This window comes from Cinclus cinclus, chromosome Z (assembly GCF_963662255.1).
Source record: "Cinclus cinclus chromosome Z, bCinCin1.1, whole genome shotgun sequence".
NCBI classification, from domain to species: domain Eukaryota; kingdom Metazoa; phylum Chordata; class Aves; order Passeriformes; family Cinclidae; genus Cinclus; species Cinclus cinclus.
The window spans coordinates 77,028,902-77,050,475 of record NC_085084.1 but is presented as its reverse complement, the minus strand read 5'-3'; the positions used below and the strand labels follow the sequence as shown (position 1 = coordinate 77,050,475).

Below are 21,574 nucleotides of genomic sequence, written 5' to 3'. Positions count from 1 at the left end.
ACAGCAGATCCCTTGCCAAACAGCATAAATAAGTGACCCAGAGAGGAGAATAAACAAAAAAACTGTGATTTGTCATTGACAGGAAAAGAAAGTGAAAGATTTCTTCTCTGCTGATAATGACTTGATGTTTCTGGATGCTGTTTTGCTGAAAGTTGTTGTCAGGAACCAACAAGAAACACATTTGACGGTGTCAGAGTGAAGAAACAGAACTTTTTAGTTCAAATCAGAGACTGCTGCAAGGTAGTCCAGGAGAATATTTGCACCAGAGCACAGGGGAAATCAAACTGGCTTTGCAAGATGTGGAGCAATTTATTGTAGATCAGCACTTCAGCATGAACCCTCAGCATGATGCTGAGGCAGACTAAAAGGCAGCCTAGCTGTGAAATGGAGAGTGTCCACTACACAGATCAAAGGTGCCCACAGTTGGACTAACATGCCCAGGTTTAGGTGGGTGTTCCTGGTTGGAGTTTTGTCTGTCTTACTCTATCTCTGCAAGAATCCATAGTGTCCATCTGCCATCTGGTGAGCTGGGCATTGTGCAACAGATGCAGCCAAACCGCATCCATAAGAGTTTGTGCTCTTGCTAAATCACAGCACATGTTCTGCTTGTCCACCTCGAGAGAGCCCCAGAGCTCTTCTGGCACTTTGCTTTGGCCCAAGCTTGTGCATACTGACACAGGAAATGTGGTTTGGACAGTGGGTTTGTTTCTCTGCTTGGCTGCCTGGTCAGGCACAGCAAGAGAGAACTGAAGCTGATTCCCTTGCTCAAGGAGCAGATGTTTGCCAGTGGGAAGCCTGGAGTAAAAGTCTTTAGCCAGTGTGAATATAAGGAGAGAGATCTGAATCCCACTGCTTACTTTGTGTGACCAAGGTATGGGCAAAAGAGGGATTGCTGGGAGAGCACAGCAGGGCTGGGAAGCACTTGTGCTTCTGTGGTGTACATGTGGACTTCTATAAGTCTGTGGCTTTCTTCAGCTAAGGAGGCAGATGTGTGAAATCCCTGAGCTGCTGGGTTGGGCAGAATGGCAGAGTCTCTGAGAGGGGCCTGTACAGCTACATCTGCAGCTCAACAGTGACTTACAAAGAAATGCTGGAGGCACAGAAACAAAGCCGTGTCTAAAGCTGAGTATTAGAGAAAAGTAAAAGCATTAATTATAAAAAGAAGTGAATGTGTTAAGTGAGCTGTGGTTATCCTGGGTCATAAAAGGGAAAGAAAAAATATTTGAGAAGCATATAAGTAGCTAAAGGAATGAAGATATAGAGTTATTGCTAAAGCAAGCTTTCAGCTACTACTACATGGTATGAATAAGGGTGAAATATTTGATGCTGTATTGTTTAATCTTACAGTGAGTGTCTGAGACTGTCTGCTTAATGTAGCAAGAGGAAAAAAACACAGGTCAGAATAAGGAAAGAGCATATTAAAGAATATTTAGATAAGTCCTTTCTCTTCAGCAAGATCAGACTAAACACACCCTGGAGTACTTAAAGAAATAACCAGACCAATTTCAGGCCACTACATGGATTTCTGAGAGTTTTTGGGCTACATTTGTCCTGTGTTTTAGGCAGAGGCTGGGCTTTATGTGCAAGCCCATTTACAGCACCTGAGCTGAACGAATACCTTGACTCAGGGGCAGGGTTGCAATGTGCTCTGCAGCTTGGATGAGGGGAAGCACCACTCTGCTGTCACCTGTGGACTCACACTAATTTCTGTACCTGTGACATAGGCAGACAGAAACATGATAGTCTACTTCATCAGTCCCCACACACTTTTCAGTGATGCTGTAGAGCCAATGTCTGCAAAAAAGTATCTGCAGGTTCTTTTAGTCCTAAGGGCCTGTCCTTAAATGCAGGAGGGGAAGCTGCACAGAATACCAGAGCCCAGAAAACAGTGTCTGGACAATTCACCCAGCTAGAGGCATGCAAAGCCAGCCATAGGGGGTGGAAAAGTGTGAGTAATAGCATAGCAGTGAATCAGGCTGTAGCACAAGCATGACCAGGGAAAGGAGGAAAGATCTCAAAAGGCCGGAAGGAGTGGAAAAATGACTGGAGGAAAATGATAGGATTTGACCCAGGGAATTATTGACCAGTCAGACCAATTTCAAAGACTGGAAAAGCACTTGAATAAATGGCAACACTAATGTTAAATGTCTAGCTAATAAGGTGATTCAGAGAAGCCAACATGGATTTGTCCAGAGTAGACTAGTAAGCCAGTATAATTTCTTTTCCTTGTTTTTTTCCAGAGAAATGGGCCTCATGAATAAGGGAGAGGCAATCAAGGTTATCATCTCAATCCATCTTGACTTGACTAAAGCTTTTGATCCAGGCTTACACAGCGACATACATACAACCAAAGCAGAGAAATATGAATTAGGTAAAATTGCCATAAAGAGGCTGCTGAGGTGGCTCAGGCAGTGTCCTCAAAGAGCAGTTACACAGAGCTCACTGTCAGACTCTGAAGGTGCTTCAAGCGAGACTCTCCAGCAAGTGAGCTGTCACTTTTGGTGGTTTTTTTGATCAATACATTCATTAACAACTCAAATTACAGAATAGGGAAGCCCCCCAGGGAGGACAAGGCACTTTGCAGGACATGATTATGTTCAAAGTTATCTTGATAAATTGGAAGAAAGGCCCAAAATCAATGTGATGAAATTCAATAAAGACAAGAGCAAATACTGCATTTAGAGAGGGGAAATTAAATGCACAGATATGAAATAAGAGATGGCTGGTTAGGCAGCAGGGTGCCCAAGGGGAAGCATAGCCTATCACCACCAATGATCAGCAGTGCAATACTGTTACACAAAGATATGTGTCATTCTAATTAATTAGCAACGATGTAAGAGAGAGGAGGTTGTAACTCCTGCCTCAGGTTAGTCCTGTACCATGTATTTGCAGCTGCAGAACCAGGCTGAAGAGGAAAAACAGGAGTGGTGAAGGCTTGAGTCCTGAAGACTGGACCTGGAAGCAACAGTTGAGGCAATTGATTTGAGCTGGAGAGAGGGAAGAGAAAGGAACAGTGGCACAAACTTTTCTTGCCCTTTTGAAGACTGTTACAAAAAGGGGAATAAACTGTTGGTCTTTGCATCCACTGGGGAAACGTTAAGGAGTAATTGGCTTGACTCTTGGTAAAGGAAATCTTCTGTATAAGGGCAATTAGGCACAGATGTATCTACCGGGAGGTTGCTGAGTACCTGTTGTTGGAGACTTGTGAGAGCAACCTATGTGAATTGTCACTAGTGGCAGGAGAGTGCCTGATTTCGCCTCAGAAGAGAATAGATATGTTTTTTGGGTCCTTCCAAACCCTGTATTGCCATGATGGCTTTGCCTAGGAGTCTACCGATAGCCAGGTTGGCACTCTAAGAAATTTGTCCCCAGGTCAAAATAGCATGGACTTTCCCCAGCAGCCCAAGGAGATGTTTGCATACCAAAGTCATCTGAGTGTCTTATTTCCCCAGTTCATGTAAGGGTGACCTGGGGTGGGGGTGGATTTGTCTTTCCTCTTCTCTCGCTGGGGCAAATTTTATTAGTTTTTTTCAGACCCTGAATGACAAAAAATGTGCCTTATTTCACTTAAGGCAGGTATCAGCAGGGCCGTGGTACTGCAATGCTGACAAAGGACTCCTTGAAGGATAATTACAGGAAAAGAAAGGGAAGGACTTGCTCATCAGTTAATGTACATGCGTGGCAATTAGGACCCCATACCTGAATTTTGGCTAGCCAGGGGCTAGCCAGATCTGTGTTTGCAGTAGCTGGTGCCTGCACCACACTCCAGCCTCCTGGCCAGGGTGATTTTGACCAGTTGTATTGTGTATTGTGTCAGTGCAAGTGACTAACAGCCTGTGTCTCATGCAAACAGATCAAGCATTATTTATTTCATAGGAATGACATCAGAAACATGGGCGTTTTCAATTCAGATTGGATAAATGGTCTAATCTCCTGCTGGACAGGAGCCATTACCAGCTGCCGCAGATAAAAATGATAGTATTCACTTGCTAGAAATGAATAGATTATCGCCATGATAACCTGCTGTACATAGTAATGAACATGAGGTCTTAATATTTATATTTCTGTATATTAAACAAGGTTTTGAATAGTCTCAAATTCTTTATAAATAAATGAGCTTTAAGAAATCTAAGGAAAAAGTGGTAGGCTGTTCGTACAGCAAGAAGTTTCACACACTAATTTGGCACTGCAAAAAGAGTCAGGTTAAACATCACTGAAGAATTGGCTTGCTTTTGTTAGTTCCCATCATGAACAGGGGCAGAAAATGCTTGCTGCTTTTTGTTTGCTTGTCTCCTCTCCCCGTTTACACACACTTTTCTTTGTCATGCGCTTTACTCTTTAGTCTTTACTCTGCTTCTATCATAGTTGAACTTTTGCTCTAAATAGTTTCACACAGCCGAAATCCTTGCCTGATTATCACATGCTTCAGGGGAACGATTAACTTCTTGCCACTGTGCAGACAGTTGCTTGGTTCTCTCCTTAAATGCTCCACCCCTCCCAGCACGGATACTGCTAATGACAGGAGGTTGTGCCATGTTGACAAGCCTCTGGGAGCGGAGAAAAGGCCAGCTCTGAGCAGATGCCTGATTTGATTGCAGTATCATGAGGGCTAATTACTCTAATAAGCATTTATGGGATTCAGAGATCAGGAGGAAAAAGATCACAAACACGATTATGGTGTCAGAGGTGTTGAAGGAAAATTGAAAGTATTAAGTGCCAATTTCTGTTTTCTGAAATTCAAGCTACCATCACTGAGAGCTGCTAATAGTCATCCGAGGGCAGAGCCTGGTGACTCTGAGAGGCTGTTTTTCAAGCTGTCTACAAAAAGTACCTAATTCAAGTACTGTTGACTGCTTTAAATGGAGGAGCAAGAGTACCCCAAGCAAATCAGTCTACTTGATTCTTGGGACTGGTGTCCCCACCTATCCATGTAATGGATGAAGAATTGTGATACCTAAATAATAGTAGAAAACTTGAATAGATCTTCATCAGAGATAGGGTATTTGGAGTGGGCAAACCCTGGGGTGAAGCTCTTTGCTTTGGGAATGCTGAAAGGAATTAGCTTGGGGAAATCCCCCATAAGCTCCGTGATAGCTTTTACACTGGTCACCTCTGAAAGAGGTTCTTGCAACACTCTGTGTTAGTGTAGACATCAGGACTGGGAAGCTGTATCTGCAGGGAATGATGGGGGTGGACTACAGCTGCTGCACCTTCATCCACGTATTTGCCACTGGTCTGATGGTCTTTTTTCCCAAAAAAAGTTTTTCCCAAATATCTGGGAAAGCAAGCTGGAGAGAAGGAACATGAGTTGAAGGGGAACTGTGTTGGACATAGACATAAAAACATCTTACTGTCAGACCATTTTAGAATGACATTCTAAAAATCTTTTGATTCAAAATATGACCCTTTTTCTGTGACCAGCATGAGGCATATTGAACGTGTTTTTGTAACCAGTGTCCCTGAGGTCTGCATTTCTCACCTTGAATTAAAACTCCTCCCTACACCAGCTCCTTCATCTGAAGTAGCTGCTGGTGACTAGCACTGTCAGCACTAGCTCATGATCAGAGGGAGATGTTCTTGGAATAGATATACCCAGCACATTTTTGTCCACAATGGTCAGCCTTGGAAATCACTGTTCTGTTGAATCTGCTTTTTAATCATTAATCATTTTATTCTGGATCATATTGAATTATGCCATTCATTTAATGCCAGATGGCAGAAGCAGTTCCACACAGAGACTTAAAATTTCACTTGTGGAGGTGTATTCAAAAGGTATATGCCACTCAGGTTCTCTTCAGTTGTGTGTTATAGGCATGAAACTGGCATTTTGAGGTATTCTCAGATGGATTCCTTTTACATTCTACTTTTCCTTCCTCAGAAAAGGAAGAAAACATGTTCAATGGAGGGTTAACTACCTCTTGCTGAGTCTCTTGCTTAATTTTCATGCTCTGCAGAACTTCACAGTATAAACAATTTTACAAAAGAGAATTAACAGTTTTTCCCAAGGGCCTGTCACAGGAATACCCAATCTGTGTAACTGAAGTATTGAGAATGCTGTTTGTTTTCTGGACTAGGTATGAGTTACATAAGTGGTCATGGATAGAGTATTTGGTAATCTCTGGGATGACCAAACCCATTTATCGTGTTTATGGGATGATGTTTAGGGAGCTTTATCTGCTCCACTGCTTGGACAGGAACAGCTATACCTTTGAAAAGCTTCTCAGAACCTTCTAAAAAGCTTGTCCCCATCCTGATCTGACAGATGCCAACAGGAGTGTGTGCTGACAGACCCAGTGACAAGTCATTCTTTTCACTTCAGTCTGATTGAATTCCCAGATCTGAAAATCGAGTGTTCTTAATGCTTTTGGTCTAACTGAAATGTCTCTTCCAAACTGTAAGCCATTTATCTGAGTTCTAATCTCTCCTGCTGAGCTGTCACAGTCAAAAGGCAAATCTCCTTACCAGGCAGACAGATGCAGACCTGAAGGTATAGGGACGATTTCAATTTTAATGGAGAAGTTTTCATCTCCCTAAAACTGAAGTGCCCCAAGGACCCTTGTCACATGTTGCTTGCAAGGTCTTGCCTGCACCCCACATAGGGGCAGAAAGCTAATTTAAGGTTGTCTGGCTGAAGGGTAGCCATATGGCACTGCACTGGGAGTAATGTAATTAGTCAAATGTGAAAGGCAAGGCTAATGCTTTGGGAGACCTTTGTGTGGCCCCACTGGTGTGGGGTCTGTTTTGGAGATGCCTTAGGGATCTCTGGGATGGCATTGTGCCACAGTGTAGAGGTCTGATGCATAGCTCAGACACCTCACAAGGCCCGTCCTTGATGGCAGTGCTCCAATGGCCATGGATAGGTGCAGAGTTTCCACGGGAGGGGCATTACTCTCTTGCTGGAACATCCTGCAAGGAAGCGGCTGACCAGAATGCTTGGGACAATTCTAAAACTGCTGGTGGAGTGTTCACGTAAGTGTTCACACCAGAAAGCCTCTGGGGTGCAAACCAGCTTCTATTTAGGAAGGATTTCAGAGGACCTTGCTGTGGTCATGGGACTCTGTCCTGCAAATGCTGAATGCCCTGTGCTCACTGGGACTGTCTTCTTTTTTTCTTCTTGTTTTAAGGTCAAGTGGCAGAAGGATGACATGGACAACAATTCCAATTTCTTCTCTGTCTCCTCGGATGGGCGGATTGTTTCATGGACTTTAGTTAAGGTAAACAGTAAGTCGCAATTTCTTTTTCCAGTCAAATTGTAACTAATTGCCTCAAAAGTTCAGTGATTCATTATTATTATTTTTATTTCTAATGAGCCGGGTTTTAAAAGAAATGTTAGCAATAGCAGCTGGTGCAGTTACAGCTGGATCTGGGGCTCCATGTTAAACTCCGAAATGAAGCAGGGTCAGCCTATTCATTGTCAAGACCTAACCTTCATCTTGACTGCACCTGTAGCACCCCATGGGCCTGAAAATGAGAGATCATTTTCCCGCTTGGCAGCAGCAGGAATTCAAGCCTGGTCCTTGTTCTCACACTTTCTTTCCCAGAAGGGTCAACTAGACACAGAACAAAATACTCTACTTTATTCCATAGCTTCCAGATTCTCATCCCCAAAATGCTCCCCTACAGATTTCAATTTGGACTGGGAGAGGGCCAATTTAAATTCCTCCCCATGTGGGACAGAGTAAGTAGTACAGAGTAAACTTGTATTTGCAGTGGGATGGCAGCGGGTTTCTCCCCACCAACTCACATCCTATACAACTTCTTAAAACTAGTTTGCAGGCCCTGCCTTTGTTCATTTTTCCTTTTGAAATATGTTGATAGAAACCTAGAATTAATGTCCCAAAATGACCCTTAGATTCATGTCTCTGAATCCCAATGTGTGGGTTTTTCTGCTGGCTATTTTATTTTACATTGGAAAATTTCAAATCTCTTGCTAAAAACATAATTGCATTGCCCTAAATATGAGTTTGAAGCAGTTGTCCCATTATTCCCCAACAAAAGAAGAAATTTCTTTACATCCTAGGATGCTTATTTTTAAATCTGTTATAGCAAGGTTTGCCTGTTCTGAAATTTGTAGGCCTTGCTGCCGTGGCAGAGATTAATTTCTAGTACTGTATCTTAGTAAATCTTAGTAAATCTTAGCTTCATGTCCAGTTCAGGAATAGGATTATCTCCTAATGAAGAGTGTAAGCACAGGCAGATAGTACAGATTTGGAAGTTACATTTAATAGGCTTTTCCATGTTCATACAGGCAGCTTCAGAATCAAAAATCCTTCTACAAGTGCATCCCATGTCCTTCTCCCAAAAGAGCTCCCTAGACAGGGATAGACCCAGCTCCTGTGTTATCCCCTGAACAGGAATGCCCAAAAGATTTTTGTTGAAGTGGGCAGCACATGCCTGCAGCCAGACACCTCCAGCTGAGGTGATCTGGCAGGGTACACTTGCCAACTGAGCCCCAGTAACTGAATGTGCTCGGCGTGGCCCCCTTTGGAGGCAGGAAACACTGGCAGAAATCCCTCACTTCAGAGAAATGCCACAACTGCAACAACCTAAGAGTCTGCAGATGAATTTTGATAGCAGCTCATCAAGCAGAGGCTCTTTTCCACCAGTGCTTAATTGTTTGCATATCATAATCTTGTGTTTTTGCTGTGCCTTGAGCACATAGATATTTCTTTCTAAGTATCCTTGGTGTGACTTCTAAGATCTGCATCCACTTAGCACGTTGTTATTTCTACTTATTCCTTGCATTACTGTAATGAACTTGGCCTTACCCATGTGAAATGACTATTTTAAGATTTTCTTTTTTTTAGATGAAATTACCTCTGAATTGCCAGAACTGTTATTTACTTCGTAGGCAAGAGTGGAAAACAGCAACATTTTAGGTGCTGTCTGCTTTGGATATGATTTTTTGAGGGGGGACAGGGAGGGACAGATATTCAACAGAAAAAACAAGACAAAGGATGGAAATAATGTTTTGTTATAATGTGTGGGGTTTTTATCCAGTGAGGAAAAATGGACAATTTGCTTGAATTCCAGTTTCACAAGAACTTTCTCTGGGTTTCACTTACGTAAAACTGAAGACACTCGAGAAGTTCTCTATTCTACAAAACCACAGAGCAAACAGGGAATAAATGAAAGAGTGATTCGTTAATCTTTTTGACAGAACTATTCAGAAATAAAGCTTTTTTCAAACACTTGTAGCTGTTTGACACTTCCAAAGCTGAGAGCACAAAGTAAATAATTTCATTCTTTCTTCCAGCTGAATATTTGGGAAACCACATTCAAAATTTGGATAGAAGAGTTGTCAAATGTTAGCCAGGGGCAGTTGATCTGCCTTGACCATAGTGGTTGTCTCTGTTAGAAAGTGTCACAATCACTTTGGAAAAATTTCACAAAAAAGCATGTGAGTTCTGTGTACTTAGACTGTCTTGACTTGACCTTGGGTCCTCATAAAGGTGTGAAACATCAAGGAAGGATGCAGGACTTTTGCTGCTGGATCATTCTATGCCCCCACTGCTTATCAAAAAGTTGAAATGTCACAGTCATTTCAAATAATTGTTTGGGATGCAACATGGCACTGCCTCTCAGGCTGATGCTCAGCAATCCCAGGTTTGATTAGTAGTCATAGTTCACCCAATCCTGTATGGCCTGCAGCTAAATTACTGAACAGCTCTGGGCCTCCTTCATCACTTAAGGCTAGTAAGAACTAAGGGGAAAACAGCAGCTGTAAGGCTTGATTCACTAATGCTTACAAAGTGCTCTGCAATTATTAGGCAGAAGCAACATATTATTGCTCAGTATTCCTGGAAAGCCAAATTGTCAGCATGCTGTTTACCCAGAGGAATATGTGAATGGCTCTGGTGACAAAGAGCCTCAGGAACAGAAGCGTTTTTTATGCTGTGAAGCTGGGTACGAGATAAAACCAGCACAGAAGAGGAGTCTGCAAAACCAGGGTAATTTGTGAAGGAGAGGGGTTTCAGAAACTGTCCATAGGGACTTCTGCCAGGTGAAGGTGTATAATGGTTTAAGGTTTGCCAATTGTAATATATTTACCTTTTGTTGTAATATACGATTAGGAGTAAAAGTAAAACAGGTCTAAAACTTAAAAAGGGAATAAAGAAAAAACTTTATTAACAACACAAAGAATAATAATAAATTCAGAACAGATTTTCAGACCAGTTCCTCTTTCCCCCTTTGTTACAGCTTAACAACATACAGGGACACTTCAGTCAATTCCTTAAATAATCTTTCTCAGTTCACTTTAGGGAGAGGAGTTTCTTTTTGTTTAGCTATAAGGATCTTTTACCAAGAGAGGAAATCGCCAGTTCTCTCTTGACTCCACTTTTCCATGATTAACAGCTGCCCGGGATCTGCTGTCATGAATTTCCTCCCACTTTACAGTCTTTTCAGAACTGAGTTGTGGGCCATGTTAAAAAGTCATGGGGTATTACTTTTAAGGATGAGCTACTCAAAGGCACAAGTTCTCTTCAGCTCACTTCTCTCAGTTCATACTTCATACCCAGGAACAGAGATCTCCCTCTTTTCCTCAGGGCAAAGGATTCTTCAAACACTTTACATTTTGCTCTACTATTCCCCCCCCCCCCCCCCCGTCTTTTTTTTTTTCATGGTTTAAAGGAATTTTTTCTTGAAGTACAGTCCACCCCTATAACTTAGAAAAAGATATTTCAACCAACCAACCTTCAGGGTGTCTCCTCATTTTCCTTCCATTTAAATACTTAGCTTTTAATTCATTGACTTTGGTGTAGCCTTTCTGTTCTTCTCCCTCTCACCCAAGGAGGGATGGAAGGTCTGTAAATGTTATCTGAGCATTTGGAAAAGTTAAAATCTCACCCAGAAGTTGCAGGGGCTGTGCCGGGCCGTGCCGGAGCTGTGTCAGGATCTCAGGGTGCTCGGGCCACGCCGAAAGGGCCGGATGAAAACTGCAAAGCGCATCCAGAGGAGAAATGGGTGCCAAGGCTGTGTCTCCACGGTTCCCCCGGCGCTGCCCGCCCCCAGCTCCAGCCGCAGCCCGGGGGTTCTCCCTCTGCCCTGCCCAGCACACAAAGCCCTGGGGGCTCTCCCGAACCGGGCCCGGCTGCCTCCCCCCAGCCCGTGAGGGAGGCCGGGCGGGGCCCCCCGAGCCACGGGAACACCGGGAAAAGGCGAGAATCCAGCAATGGGATATGCTCCCCTCGGCCACTGGGACCCCTGGTTAAAGACGGGGCCCAGCAGCCTCCGGAGCCGCTCCTGCCAGGTCGGTGTTACCTTGTGAAAGACCAGAAACGTAAGAGAACTTTTCCTGGCTTTTACTTGCTTCAAATGTGATTCACGGAGCGAACTGACTTTTCCAATAGGTTTCTCATGCTGTCAATAACTAAACCAGTCTCCAATTGGTCCCATCAACCCACAGAAAAAGTTCTCATGGAGAAAAACTTCCTAGTGTGCCCTCCGCCCAGGGTAAAACCAGCACAAGATGCTGGGAGAAATCTTCACAGGAAGGCTTCAGAAAGGTGTGTGCTTAGAAAGAAGGCCTCTTGAGGTTTGCCATTCTACCAGAACACAGAGGTAGTGTGCTAGCACATCTCTGGGCCTGCACATGTCTGTCACACTGAGTGTGTCAATATAACCAGCTGCAGGCAGCTCCAAAGCTGCTCTTCAGACAGATTTATGGAGGGCACATGCTCTCTGGAGAGCAGGCAGACCTGCGAGCCTGAGCAGGGGTAAGTGCCTGCTCAGCTTGTCCTGTCTGCACTCCCAACAGCTCACCAACATTCCTATTTGGATGTGCAGTGGAATATGCTCTGCTCCTGATTACTCCAGGTACTCTCAGGTTATGCACATGTACACCAACTCGTGTGGCCTCTGTCTTAGCATCACTCCTGCCTTCAGATTTGTAACCAGTGTGCTGTAAGAGCCACTCAGGTTCTGAAGACTCTGCAGGAGTCTGTCCTGCTTCTTGCTGCTTTCTCAGAGAACAATTTACTGCTATTAATAGGCCAGTGCATGTGGGCGTGCAGCAGTGAGAATTAGTGAGACGATTACTTTATGGGTTTTTGACCTTTGTTTACTCTTCTGCAACTTTGAACTCCCAAAGTATCATAAAGATGCCTTACAGAGTGTTGTTCCCTCTCAGCTTCAGTACTGAACAGGTGTCCAAAAAATCTCCCACATTCTGCAGCATGGAAATTCCTGGGGTTGACTTTGCTAGGCAGAATCTCTTTTTCCACCCGAGTCCTGCTCTGGGCCAGGAGTAGCTTCAACTACAACTTAATTCACTGAGATAAAAAGTTATGTTTTGTTCCCACACCACTCCAATGGGGTATTTGCAGATTATACCATCCAGTCCCCAGCTCATACTACTCACTAATCATTAGTTGTTTGTTCATTTTATGACATAATCAGAGAATCACAGAATGGTTGGGGTTGGAAGAGACCTCTGAAGCCCCAGGGTGTTCTTCTAGTGAAAACCAACTCTATTGGTGCAGTGGTAGTTCAACTCCCAAAGCTAGTCTGAGAATGTATCTTTCCCCTGGTAGTTTCTTTATATTTACTTACATTGTGTCTATTTGCATCTGCCTTTTGTCTCCTACCTCCACTGTAAACTCTTTGGGACACAACCTTTTGGCCATGTGTTCACCACCTTGTACAACAGTGTCATGAGAGTAATTTAGAGCTCTGCTGAGAGCAGAAACATGAGGCAGTTTTCCTTTGAGCAAAACTACTTGCTAGATGTTACTGGAATCTCAGAGCCCATGAAGTTGAGAATATTTTGGACTCAGGCTGCTCTGGGAATAACAAGATGTTAGAAGCAGGACCTGGCAAGATGATAAGTTACTATTCATTAATGTGCGGCTTTAGTTAGCTCCACAAGAACATGAAATATCCATCTTAAACCACACAGGGTGGTTTAACTAAACACTGCAATTTCAGCTGACTATGCCAACTTTCACTAAAAACACTGACCCAGAAACTGAAAATTTTCCAGGTCAAGTGCACATATTGAGGTAATGTGCTAGTGACTCTCAGTTCCAGTGCACCAAGGCATCAGTTTCCTGAAGGTTTTATGGAAAGCACCATGTTAGCAAGCTGCCAAATGTGAAACATTAAGCAACTTCTGGGCAGCTTTTTAAAATTCCTTTATAAAATTTGCCATTTCAAAGTACTGAATGTCTCTCTATTGTTTCGGCAAAGCATGCTATTCATGTGGAATCTCCTCTGCCTGCAGAATGAGCTGGTTCACATAGATGTCATCAAGCTGTCAGCAGATGGAACAACGATGCAGGGGCCAGAGGGGCTGCAGCTGCAAATGCTTGGTAAGAGACCAAGTCCTTGCCATGCTGATTAATTGCTGACACAAAGCCTCTAATCAGTCATTCTGGGAAATTAAATTGGGAGCAGGGTGTTGAGATGGAAAGGAGCTAAAGGAGGGTTACACCTCCTTGCTCTCATGATGCAGTTGGGCAAAGTCTGTCTGGAGCAATAGCCACTGAGTCAAGTTTTTCTGGTTACATATTGCCTTTACTTATGTAAAAAGATGAATTGAACATAAATGCAAGAAATGTTCATTTTACTGGGCTGTCTCTGTGTGAATAAAGCACATACCTGTTTATGTCAAAACTCAGTTCTGTTCTTGCTGTCAGACATTGATCTGGACTGGCAAAAAAGCAACCTCTGCCTTTTCCTGGGTGCACAGTTCACCCAGCCAGCTTTGGGATGTACCTCATTGAGTTTGGGCTCTGTAAAAACACAGTGTCTATTCTGAGCTACTATGTTAGGCTTCCTCTGTACAAAAGTGGAGTCAGTGCAGTCCTTCTAGGCTGAATCCACTCATCCTGATCATCTTGTGCTTAAGACAGGATGAGATGAGTCAGCTCTGGAGGTCCTGAATAACACAAGGAAGCCCTTGAGGAATCCTCTTATCATCCTTCTGCACCTGCTTTTGGCTGAGAGGATGGGACCTCTGTTTGGAGGACAGCCTTACTCTGCTTTTAAGAATTGCTGTGGTTCTAGGCTAGTAACTGATGAACAGTCTGTGGGAAACTTTGCCGTGCCACATAAGTTGCAAGAAACTATCTAAAGCAGCACACTGCAGAACTCTTGGGGGCTTTGGGATTATTTGTTAGTGTTACTGGGAAATGGATTTTCGAAGACTTGTCTTGAATATTTAACAATCTATTTGAATGTTAAAAATGCAGATGGTATTAGAGAGTTGAAATTACTGTAACAATTCCTTTGAGAGCTAGGTTTTGTTAATGTTAAAGACATAATACTTAAGATGACTGCCTGCACAGAAATTTTCTGTAATTCTGTACTTCTGAGCCTTGCTTGTTTCTGTTTCTCATCTGATGGTTGCTGTAGGTATCCCTGCTGGTAGGGACAGCCTCGAGTATCTCTGGCATTCAACAGTGTTCTGCTCAAGAACCCTGCTGAAATTTTCTTTCACCAACATGTGAACTGGCTTTCCTGGATAATGATGCATCTGCCTCAGGAGCAGAAGCCACAAAATCTCAATGACTCACATCCTGTTTGTGGTTGACACCTGTTTTAAACATAGTTCACAATGTTGCACAATTCAGGGCTTTTGACATTAGCAGGATCCTTCTGTCTGTAGCAGAGGATTTCTTCACAAATCACATTCTTTACTACTGGTTTTACTGAAGTGACCCTGCTAAATGGATCCTGAATTAAAGGCAAAAAGAGGACAGGAAGGTATGATGGGGTATTTTTTCACTAGGCTCTTTTATGCATAGGAAACCACTTATATTTTTGTGGATGCTAAACAGAAAAGTTCTGTTGTTCCTCAACAGGAGGTGGCCAAATCCTTACAATACTTATGTTTGCACCAGGCAATTTCAACTCTTATCAAATGAATCCTAGGCTAAAGTGGTTTGCAGTTCCCTTCTGGTTCTTTCAGTGCCCTTTTATATGTCACTGCTGTGGCTGTTCAAATTGCAGATTTTGGGGACACACACAGCTTGAAAAGTTTAGTGGAAGGGGTGGCTTTGGTTTCTTTTGGGAGCTTCTGGCTAATAAATCACTTCTGAAAACACAGGCAGCGTGTGTTTACCATAGGCAGGAAGCATGTTTTGGCCAGCTGAACTTTTTCTCTCTGTGACAGACCTTTCTTTTGTTAACAGGCAGCGGGACATCGTTTGATTTTCACAAAAAGATAGACTATTTGTTTCTTGTTGGTACTGAAGAGGGCAAGATCTACAAGGTAAAAAATATTTCTTTATCCTTTGGTTTACATCCCCTGACCCATGTGTGTCTTTCAGGCTCATCATCTGAACTGTTTGCTCAGGTGGCAACAAAGTACAGCTTCAGAGCCTGGTCCTGCCCTGGGATGCCTGTGGTGAGCCTGAGACCAGACTAGCACTGCACAAGGTCACAGGGAGCTCTCTGCACAGACCCAATTAAGACCCTATTTTGCAGAAACATTTTTCATGCAAACTGCATCCCAGAAAATATTGTGCAGATTTCAGCTGTGCAAGTGAACTACTAAGTAGGATCAGAGCAGAAGTTTAAAGGCATTGATCCTCTGTCCCCATGACTATGGGGAAATGGCAGGAAAAATATCAGCTCTTTTTATTTTCAGACATTTTATCTTGTGAGCAGTGAGGCTAATGAAGCCATGTTTCCTGTGGATTAGTGTCCTGCAGCCGTTCCCTTCCACAATCACATAGAATCATAGAATCATTTAGGTTGGAAAAGACATGTAAGATATTTCTAGATCCTTTCCCCAGTCTCACTTTCTGCTTGTTCTTCTATCTTCAGTCCACTGCTACATACTCAAACCTTCCTCCTCCTGATCACCCCACGCTGTTCCCAGATCAGTGGTCCCACATCCACACTATAATCTTTATTTCCTGCAGACAGTGCTGGCTACCTCTAGTTCAGTGCCCTCCTGCAGCCTGGTGCCTTGGTTCCCAGAGCCAGGCAGGAGCTGTTAGGCAGGAGCCAGCTCCAGCTGTATGGTGAGTGCAGCCACACTGTACTTGCCCTTCCCACACTGAGGGCACTGCCCAGATGTTTTGTACTCTCTGGCCGTTGCTTTTCACAGAATGTGTAAGAGCTTTATGTTACCACATCCCACAGGCAGCCAGCTTTGGCTGAAAATGCCAGTGAGGGCAGAAGTTGTTTGTGAAGAGAGATGAGCACATGGAGGGACACAGGCATCATGTTTTGTTGAGAAATTGAGTTAAAAATAGGAAGTTTTGAGTGCTGCTCTATTTAGCCTTGAAAATACAGCCAGCGGTGCCTTCCTTATACAACTATTATTTGCACAGTATTCCTCTGAGCTGGCTCTTTGGCTCAGTTAAATTTGTAGCCCCCCTTCATTGTGGGGTGTGGACAATCAGCAGGAGGCTGACATGCAGGGCAGATGCATCCAGACATCTCTAGAGGATGAGCCAAACTCCTTCCCCCATATCTCACCTGTAAAATGAACTTGAAACAGAATAAGGACCCAAAGGAAATCATATCCTGAAATCTGTTTCAATCATTTAGGTGATATGTGCTTAACAAATATGTATCCCTTGCAGAGGGATGATGCTGATTGAAATCTCTCCATCTGCCAGGCAGTACCTATGGAGGATTTTTGAGTAGTGCTCACTTGCTTTGGACAAGATAGGTGTACAAGGGAGGTGGGAGGAGTGGGCAGCTGAGCTGTTGCCAGTGGCCAGTGGGTAGGTGCGCTGCTTTTTTGTTGATGGTTTCAGAACACATAACATCCATACATTCATGGGCAGATGTTCTGAGTTGTCTGGTCACCCACAGGAGTTGGTACCCTGGGTATTGTGCTCAAAATTGATGGGTACTGTTGTGTTTAGTCCTGATCAAAAGGCAGTAAGGAACCACAGGTTTTAAATTCCTCTGTGAATGTTGGTGGGTGTGGCAGTGGATCTCAGTGTCTCACTCAGGATTGTATCTTGGCTGAGTTACACAGGAAAGAAAACTTTTCATGAAGGAGGACTGGACTGGAGAGAATTTGGCATTGAAAAAAGTGGTGGGTGTTTTTTCCTTAGATAATCTTCAGTGAAACTAGGATGGGATTTTAACATAAGAAGTGATCCCAGCCTGGGAGCCATACAGATATTTTAGCAGTTTTTGAACGGACAAATATGGGGAGATCCTGATAAATAGTGTCTCCTGTTTTATTGTCAGGGTTACTGGAAAGCAACATTCTTGCATTGGTGAATGGCAGTGAAAAGTAACCATTCTGACATTATGCAACACAGGACTATGAAACCCTGTTGTTCCCATGGGCAGGAAAAGCCTATCTTCTGTCAGACTGTAGGGGTCTGGGACAACACAGGGAAGAGATCTGTGTAGCATGAGCAGGATTTCACAGTATCTACAGAAAACATGGGGAAGAGTGGTTCCACATTTAGCATCCGCCAGGATCTTGCTACAAGCAGTTTCAAAAGTTTTGGGGTCAGTGGCTGCTCCAGACATTTCTCAAAGAATACCACGCATCACTTCTTCATCGCATACTTTACTGAAACACTGCACATGTGAACCCCTTACTGGAGCTGTCCATGGACTGCCTTCTACAGCCTTGCTCTGCTTGGATGCTGGGAGCAGGGACTGTCCCACAGCAGCCTGAGCAGCTCTCAGGTTCTGTGGCTGCACTGAGCAGGAGTGAGCTGCTCAGTTCTCTGTGCTGCACTTGCATCTTGAGTGAGACAGACAGACTCCTCATGCTACTTGAGTCAGGGATCAAATATGGGCTGTTCTCCCCATGGGCTGAATTTTAGATAATTTCTTAAATAAATTGGAAAGTGAATTCCAGGGAAATTTTTTATTATTATTATTTTCCCAGAGAGCAGGCATGCTCACAAATAGCTTGATAATATGCTAATTCTTTAGCTGCAGAACAATTATGGTGAAGTTCTGAAAATGGCTCAGTTAATAGTGTTTCTGAAGCCAAGAAATCATTATCTAAATTACACACAGACCAATCTGTTGCCCTTTTTTGTAGAACAGAAACTGTTTCTGCATTAATATGATTCTGTAACACAATTCTGAATGCTTTTTTGCATACCTTACTTGCTATTTAGGAATTGTTCAGCTTGGCATCAAAAAGTATGGACTCTGAGATTCATGTTGAAGCACTGTGACTTTAAGTCTTTGGTCAGAATAATTTCCAATAAACATACCTTCAGTAGAAGAATTGTGAGGAAATTTGAATACACATGTAAGAAAGACTTTGGGTTTTTTTTAGTGTTAGGAAGTTTTCTTGAGAGTAACAAATTAATATAATAAAATTTAGTGCAAGACTGACTAGAGGAAAAGGTTATTCTAATTTTAAACAAACGTAATTTCACTCATGCTCATTCTCTTATAGTACATACCAGAACATTTGTACCTTTTGGTTCGGGACAGGATTATTATTATTATTACAGATGACAAAGGATGGTGGCAGTTGAATCCTTATCACATCTTTTGAGTTTTCCCTAAAAGAGGATGAAAAAATGTTTTCTGGACAGGCTCTGACTTACAGTGACCCTTTAGTATTAGAGAAATTATTTGCCTCAGTGTTAGCCTTGCTTTGTCTTAGGCAAAGTCTGGATATTTTATGGTTTGAGTTCTGTTCTTCATCTTCTCACCACCTTATCTTTGGGGCTTCTGTTTGTGTTCTGACTGGTTGTCTGCTTGCTGGACTGACTGTATTTTTCATCAATTACCACAGGTTCTTTCTTTTACCATTTCCTTTTGTTCCTCCTGATGTGTTTATGTCCCTTGGTTTCTACTTGTGAGCCCTTCTGGAAATCTCAGCATTTCTGTTACAGATCTCTACAAGCAGCCACTGAACTAAAACCAGGAGAGTTTCTGGTGTAGCTGGTGACAGCCTGTCCACCACAACATGTGACACATTTGTATCTGGTTTCTGAAGAGCATCTGCATGTCCTAAGTTGCCTGGAAATGCCAGTGTTGGGCAGCACTGTCTTTCTGTTGCCAGATACAAACCTCCTCTGAAAAGAATTGCTCTTGGGTTTCTGTATTGCATAGATTCTCAGTGTTCCTGTTAGTGAAACTGAAGAAACCCTCTACCTTATAAGGACAGTAATAACCACCCATTCACTGGGTATGTGGGAGAGTTTTGTGTCAGACTAACGTCTAGCGTAAACTGAAGTGCTTTTGATGAAGATTATTCATAAGTTCTGTGTCCTCAGAGTTCTCATTTTCTCCCAGTATTCCTCCCCCATGTTTTGTAGCCTTGTTAAGAGTCATCTTTGACTGGTTTCCTGCATTGCCATAGATGTATTTCTCCATTTCTGTCTCACCATAAAAACACTGTTTACCATTCAACATGTCTACCATCACTTAAGTAGGAGAAAAACACTACCAGCAATTCTGAGCAGTGCTCTAGAAGATCAGAGAGGTTGCACAAATTCCTTCTCTCTGAATTTAGTCATCCTCTTCAAAGCTCTCTTGTCAGGACTTAGGTGTCACATATTCCAGTGTTCTTGTTTTCATACAGATGTATCTAATAATTGTAGAGTTCTTGAACTGAATAGTAAGGAAAGACTTTACCAGCACTTGTAGTGAGCTCAGAAACTGTTTTTATTTGTTGAAGTCATACTTCTTTTCTGAACTTTTACTGAAGTTTGTGGTGTTTCTTCAAAATGCATCTTTGGAAGAAAGCAGCCCTGTCTTACATTCAGAGATAATGATAAGGGTTGTGATTAATGTCTTGTGGGGCTGGCAGGCACTGCCAGAGCACAGTGGATGCCTTTAGGCTAAAGCACACATGCAAGGTTCGTTTTTCACAAAGGACACAGGTAGCAGTCTGCCCTATAGAAATCTTTTTATTGGTGATTTCACAGAAGAGAAAATGCAGATCCCTTTCCTGTCATGGAGATTGCAAAGGCAGTTCTGTGGATCAGCACATTCCAGAAAATGATGGATCTCCTGTACCAGTGCCAAGAGAGCACTGGTCAAGGGCTCAACCCCCACAAGCCTTTGAAAACAAGGCACTGAACATTACCATTCTGTTGGAGGCAGACAAATCTGGTTAAAAGCTTGCTCTTCAAAGTTCTCAGGTATTAATGACTTTCAATCCACACACTTACCTGTGATCCGTTCTGTCTGTTTCCAGCAAAGTGACTTTCAAAACAAGCCAACTACTGATTTTCCTGGTGGCTGAACATTAAGAATTATGAAGTAACATTACAAAACATGACATTTAAGGAGACTTCTGTCCCACAATTAAATGCAGGGCAGCAACACAAGAGTATGCAACAAACTATTAGCAAGCTTATAGGCACTGTCAGTAAATCTCAGTGGGACATGAGCCACTTTCTTGTTTCCATTTCTTATCACAACAAACCTCTCAGGGGTGTAAGAGCTGCTACTGTGGGAATGGTTTAGCACATTTATTCCAGTACCTGCACCAGTGAACAGTACCCAGACAAAACGTGTCACTTGCAATAAACAGTTGAGCCTTACGATTACTTAGATTTTTGGTTTGCAAGGATTAAAGTCATGTAACACTTCAGCAGTCCTGCTACTTGGGCAGATGGTGTGGTGCTACATTCAGTATGGAGTAATGAAAAGTCATTGCTGTGACAGTAGTGAGGCAAACCAACAGAAGCTCCTGAAACCAGCTCCAAGCTGCTGTATGCAGCTATATATGAATGCAACTCATGTGAGAACACAAGCAAAAGGACATTTCATGTGAGATGGAATCTTTGTTGCTAGTGAAGAAAGCCTCTAATGTGCTTGGAGGGAAGGAGGTTTGGGGAGAATAACCTAAAATTTCTGTGTACACATAACTAACAGGATTTAGATCAAGTCCCCTTGCAGCCAATTAGATTTTAATTTCTCCCTGCTTCATAAGCTCACATACAAGGTGACTTTTCCGAGGGTCCCAAATATTTTCCTTTTCAAGCTCTTGAAGACATCCTTCATTTTGCAGTTCAGTAGCACCCACAGCTGTGATGCTGCTGGTCTGACCCTTGCATGCCTGTGTAGGCACTGCCCAATTCACAGGCTGCAGTTGGCTGCCCTTCAGTGGGGTCCCCTGGCCTGTCAGGGACATGCCTGTGTCCTGGACAACCTCTGTGGTTCTCGCACCACTCTGGAAAGTCTCAAGTGGCACAACAGAAGGAGTTGCAGAGTTGTACAGTGGGGCAGTTTCTCTGAGCACGCTGTCTAGGGTGGTGACAGGAGAGGACTTACATCTTTCCAAAGTCCTTAGAGTCAAAGAGGCTGGTAAGACATTTGTGTGCTGAGAGCACTGTTACTAGAGGTTTTAACTGTGACACTTCAAATGCACACAGTGCTGTGAGCATTTTTGCTCCTGAGCAGTACATGGTGCTGTGAGCACACAGTGCTTCTGAACAGCACAGGGATGTTCTCCCCTGCCTTTCTATTTATACAGGAGAAGCACAGCAGGAGCCCAGGCTGGCAAAAAGGCAGTATAGCTCCCCTCGTCAAGAATAGTCTCTGGGGCCTGGCTGTTTCAATTCAACCATACAACTTCAATTCCTATCTCCGTGTGTTGCAGAGGGGAGCAGGATGTTGCCTGCAAGTGGGGTGAAACAGCATGTGCTAAATTCTCAATTTTCAGTAG

General features: G+C 43.2%; 1 protein-coding gene across 1 annotated transcript in view; it reads left to right on the top strand.

Moving 5' to 3' along the window:
• Positions 1 to 21,574, top strand: part of DNAI1 (dynein axonemal intermediate chain 1) — a 139,195-nt gene that overhangs the window by 75,350 nt on the left and 42,271 nt on the right. The window contains exons 14-16 of the mRNA XM_062513179.1: positions 7,125 to 7,214; positions 13,223 to 13,310; positions 15,135 to 15,214. Of these exons, the coding sequence (XP_062369163.1) occupies positions 7,125 to 7,214; positions 13,223 to 13,310; positions 15,135 to 15,214 (258 nt within the window). The remainder of the gene's footprint in view (positions 1 to 7,124; positions 7,215 to 13,222; positions 13,311 to 15,134; positions 15,215 to 21,574) is intronic.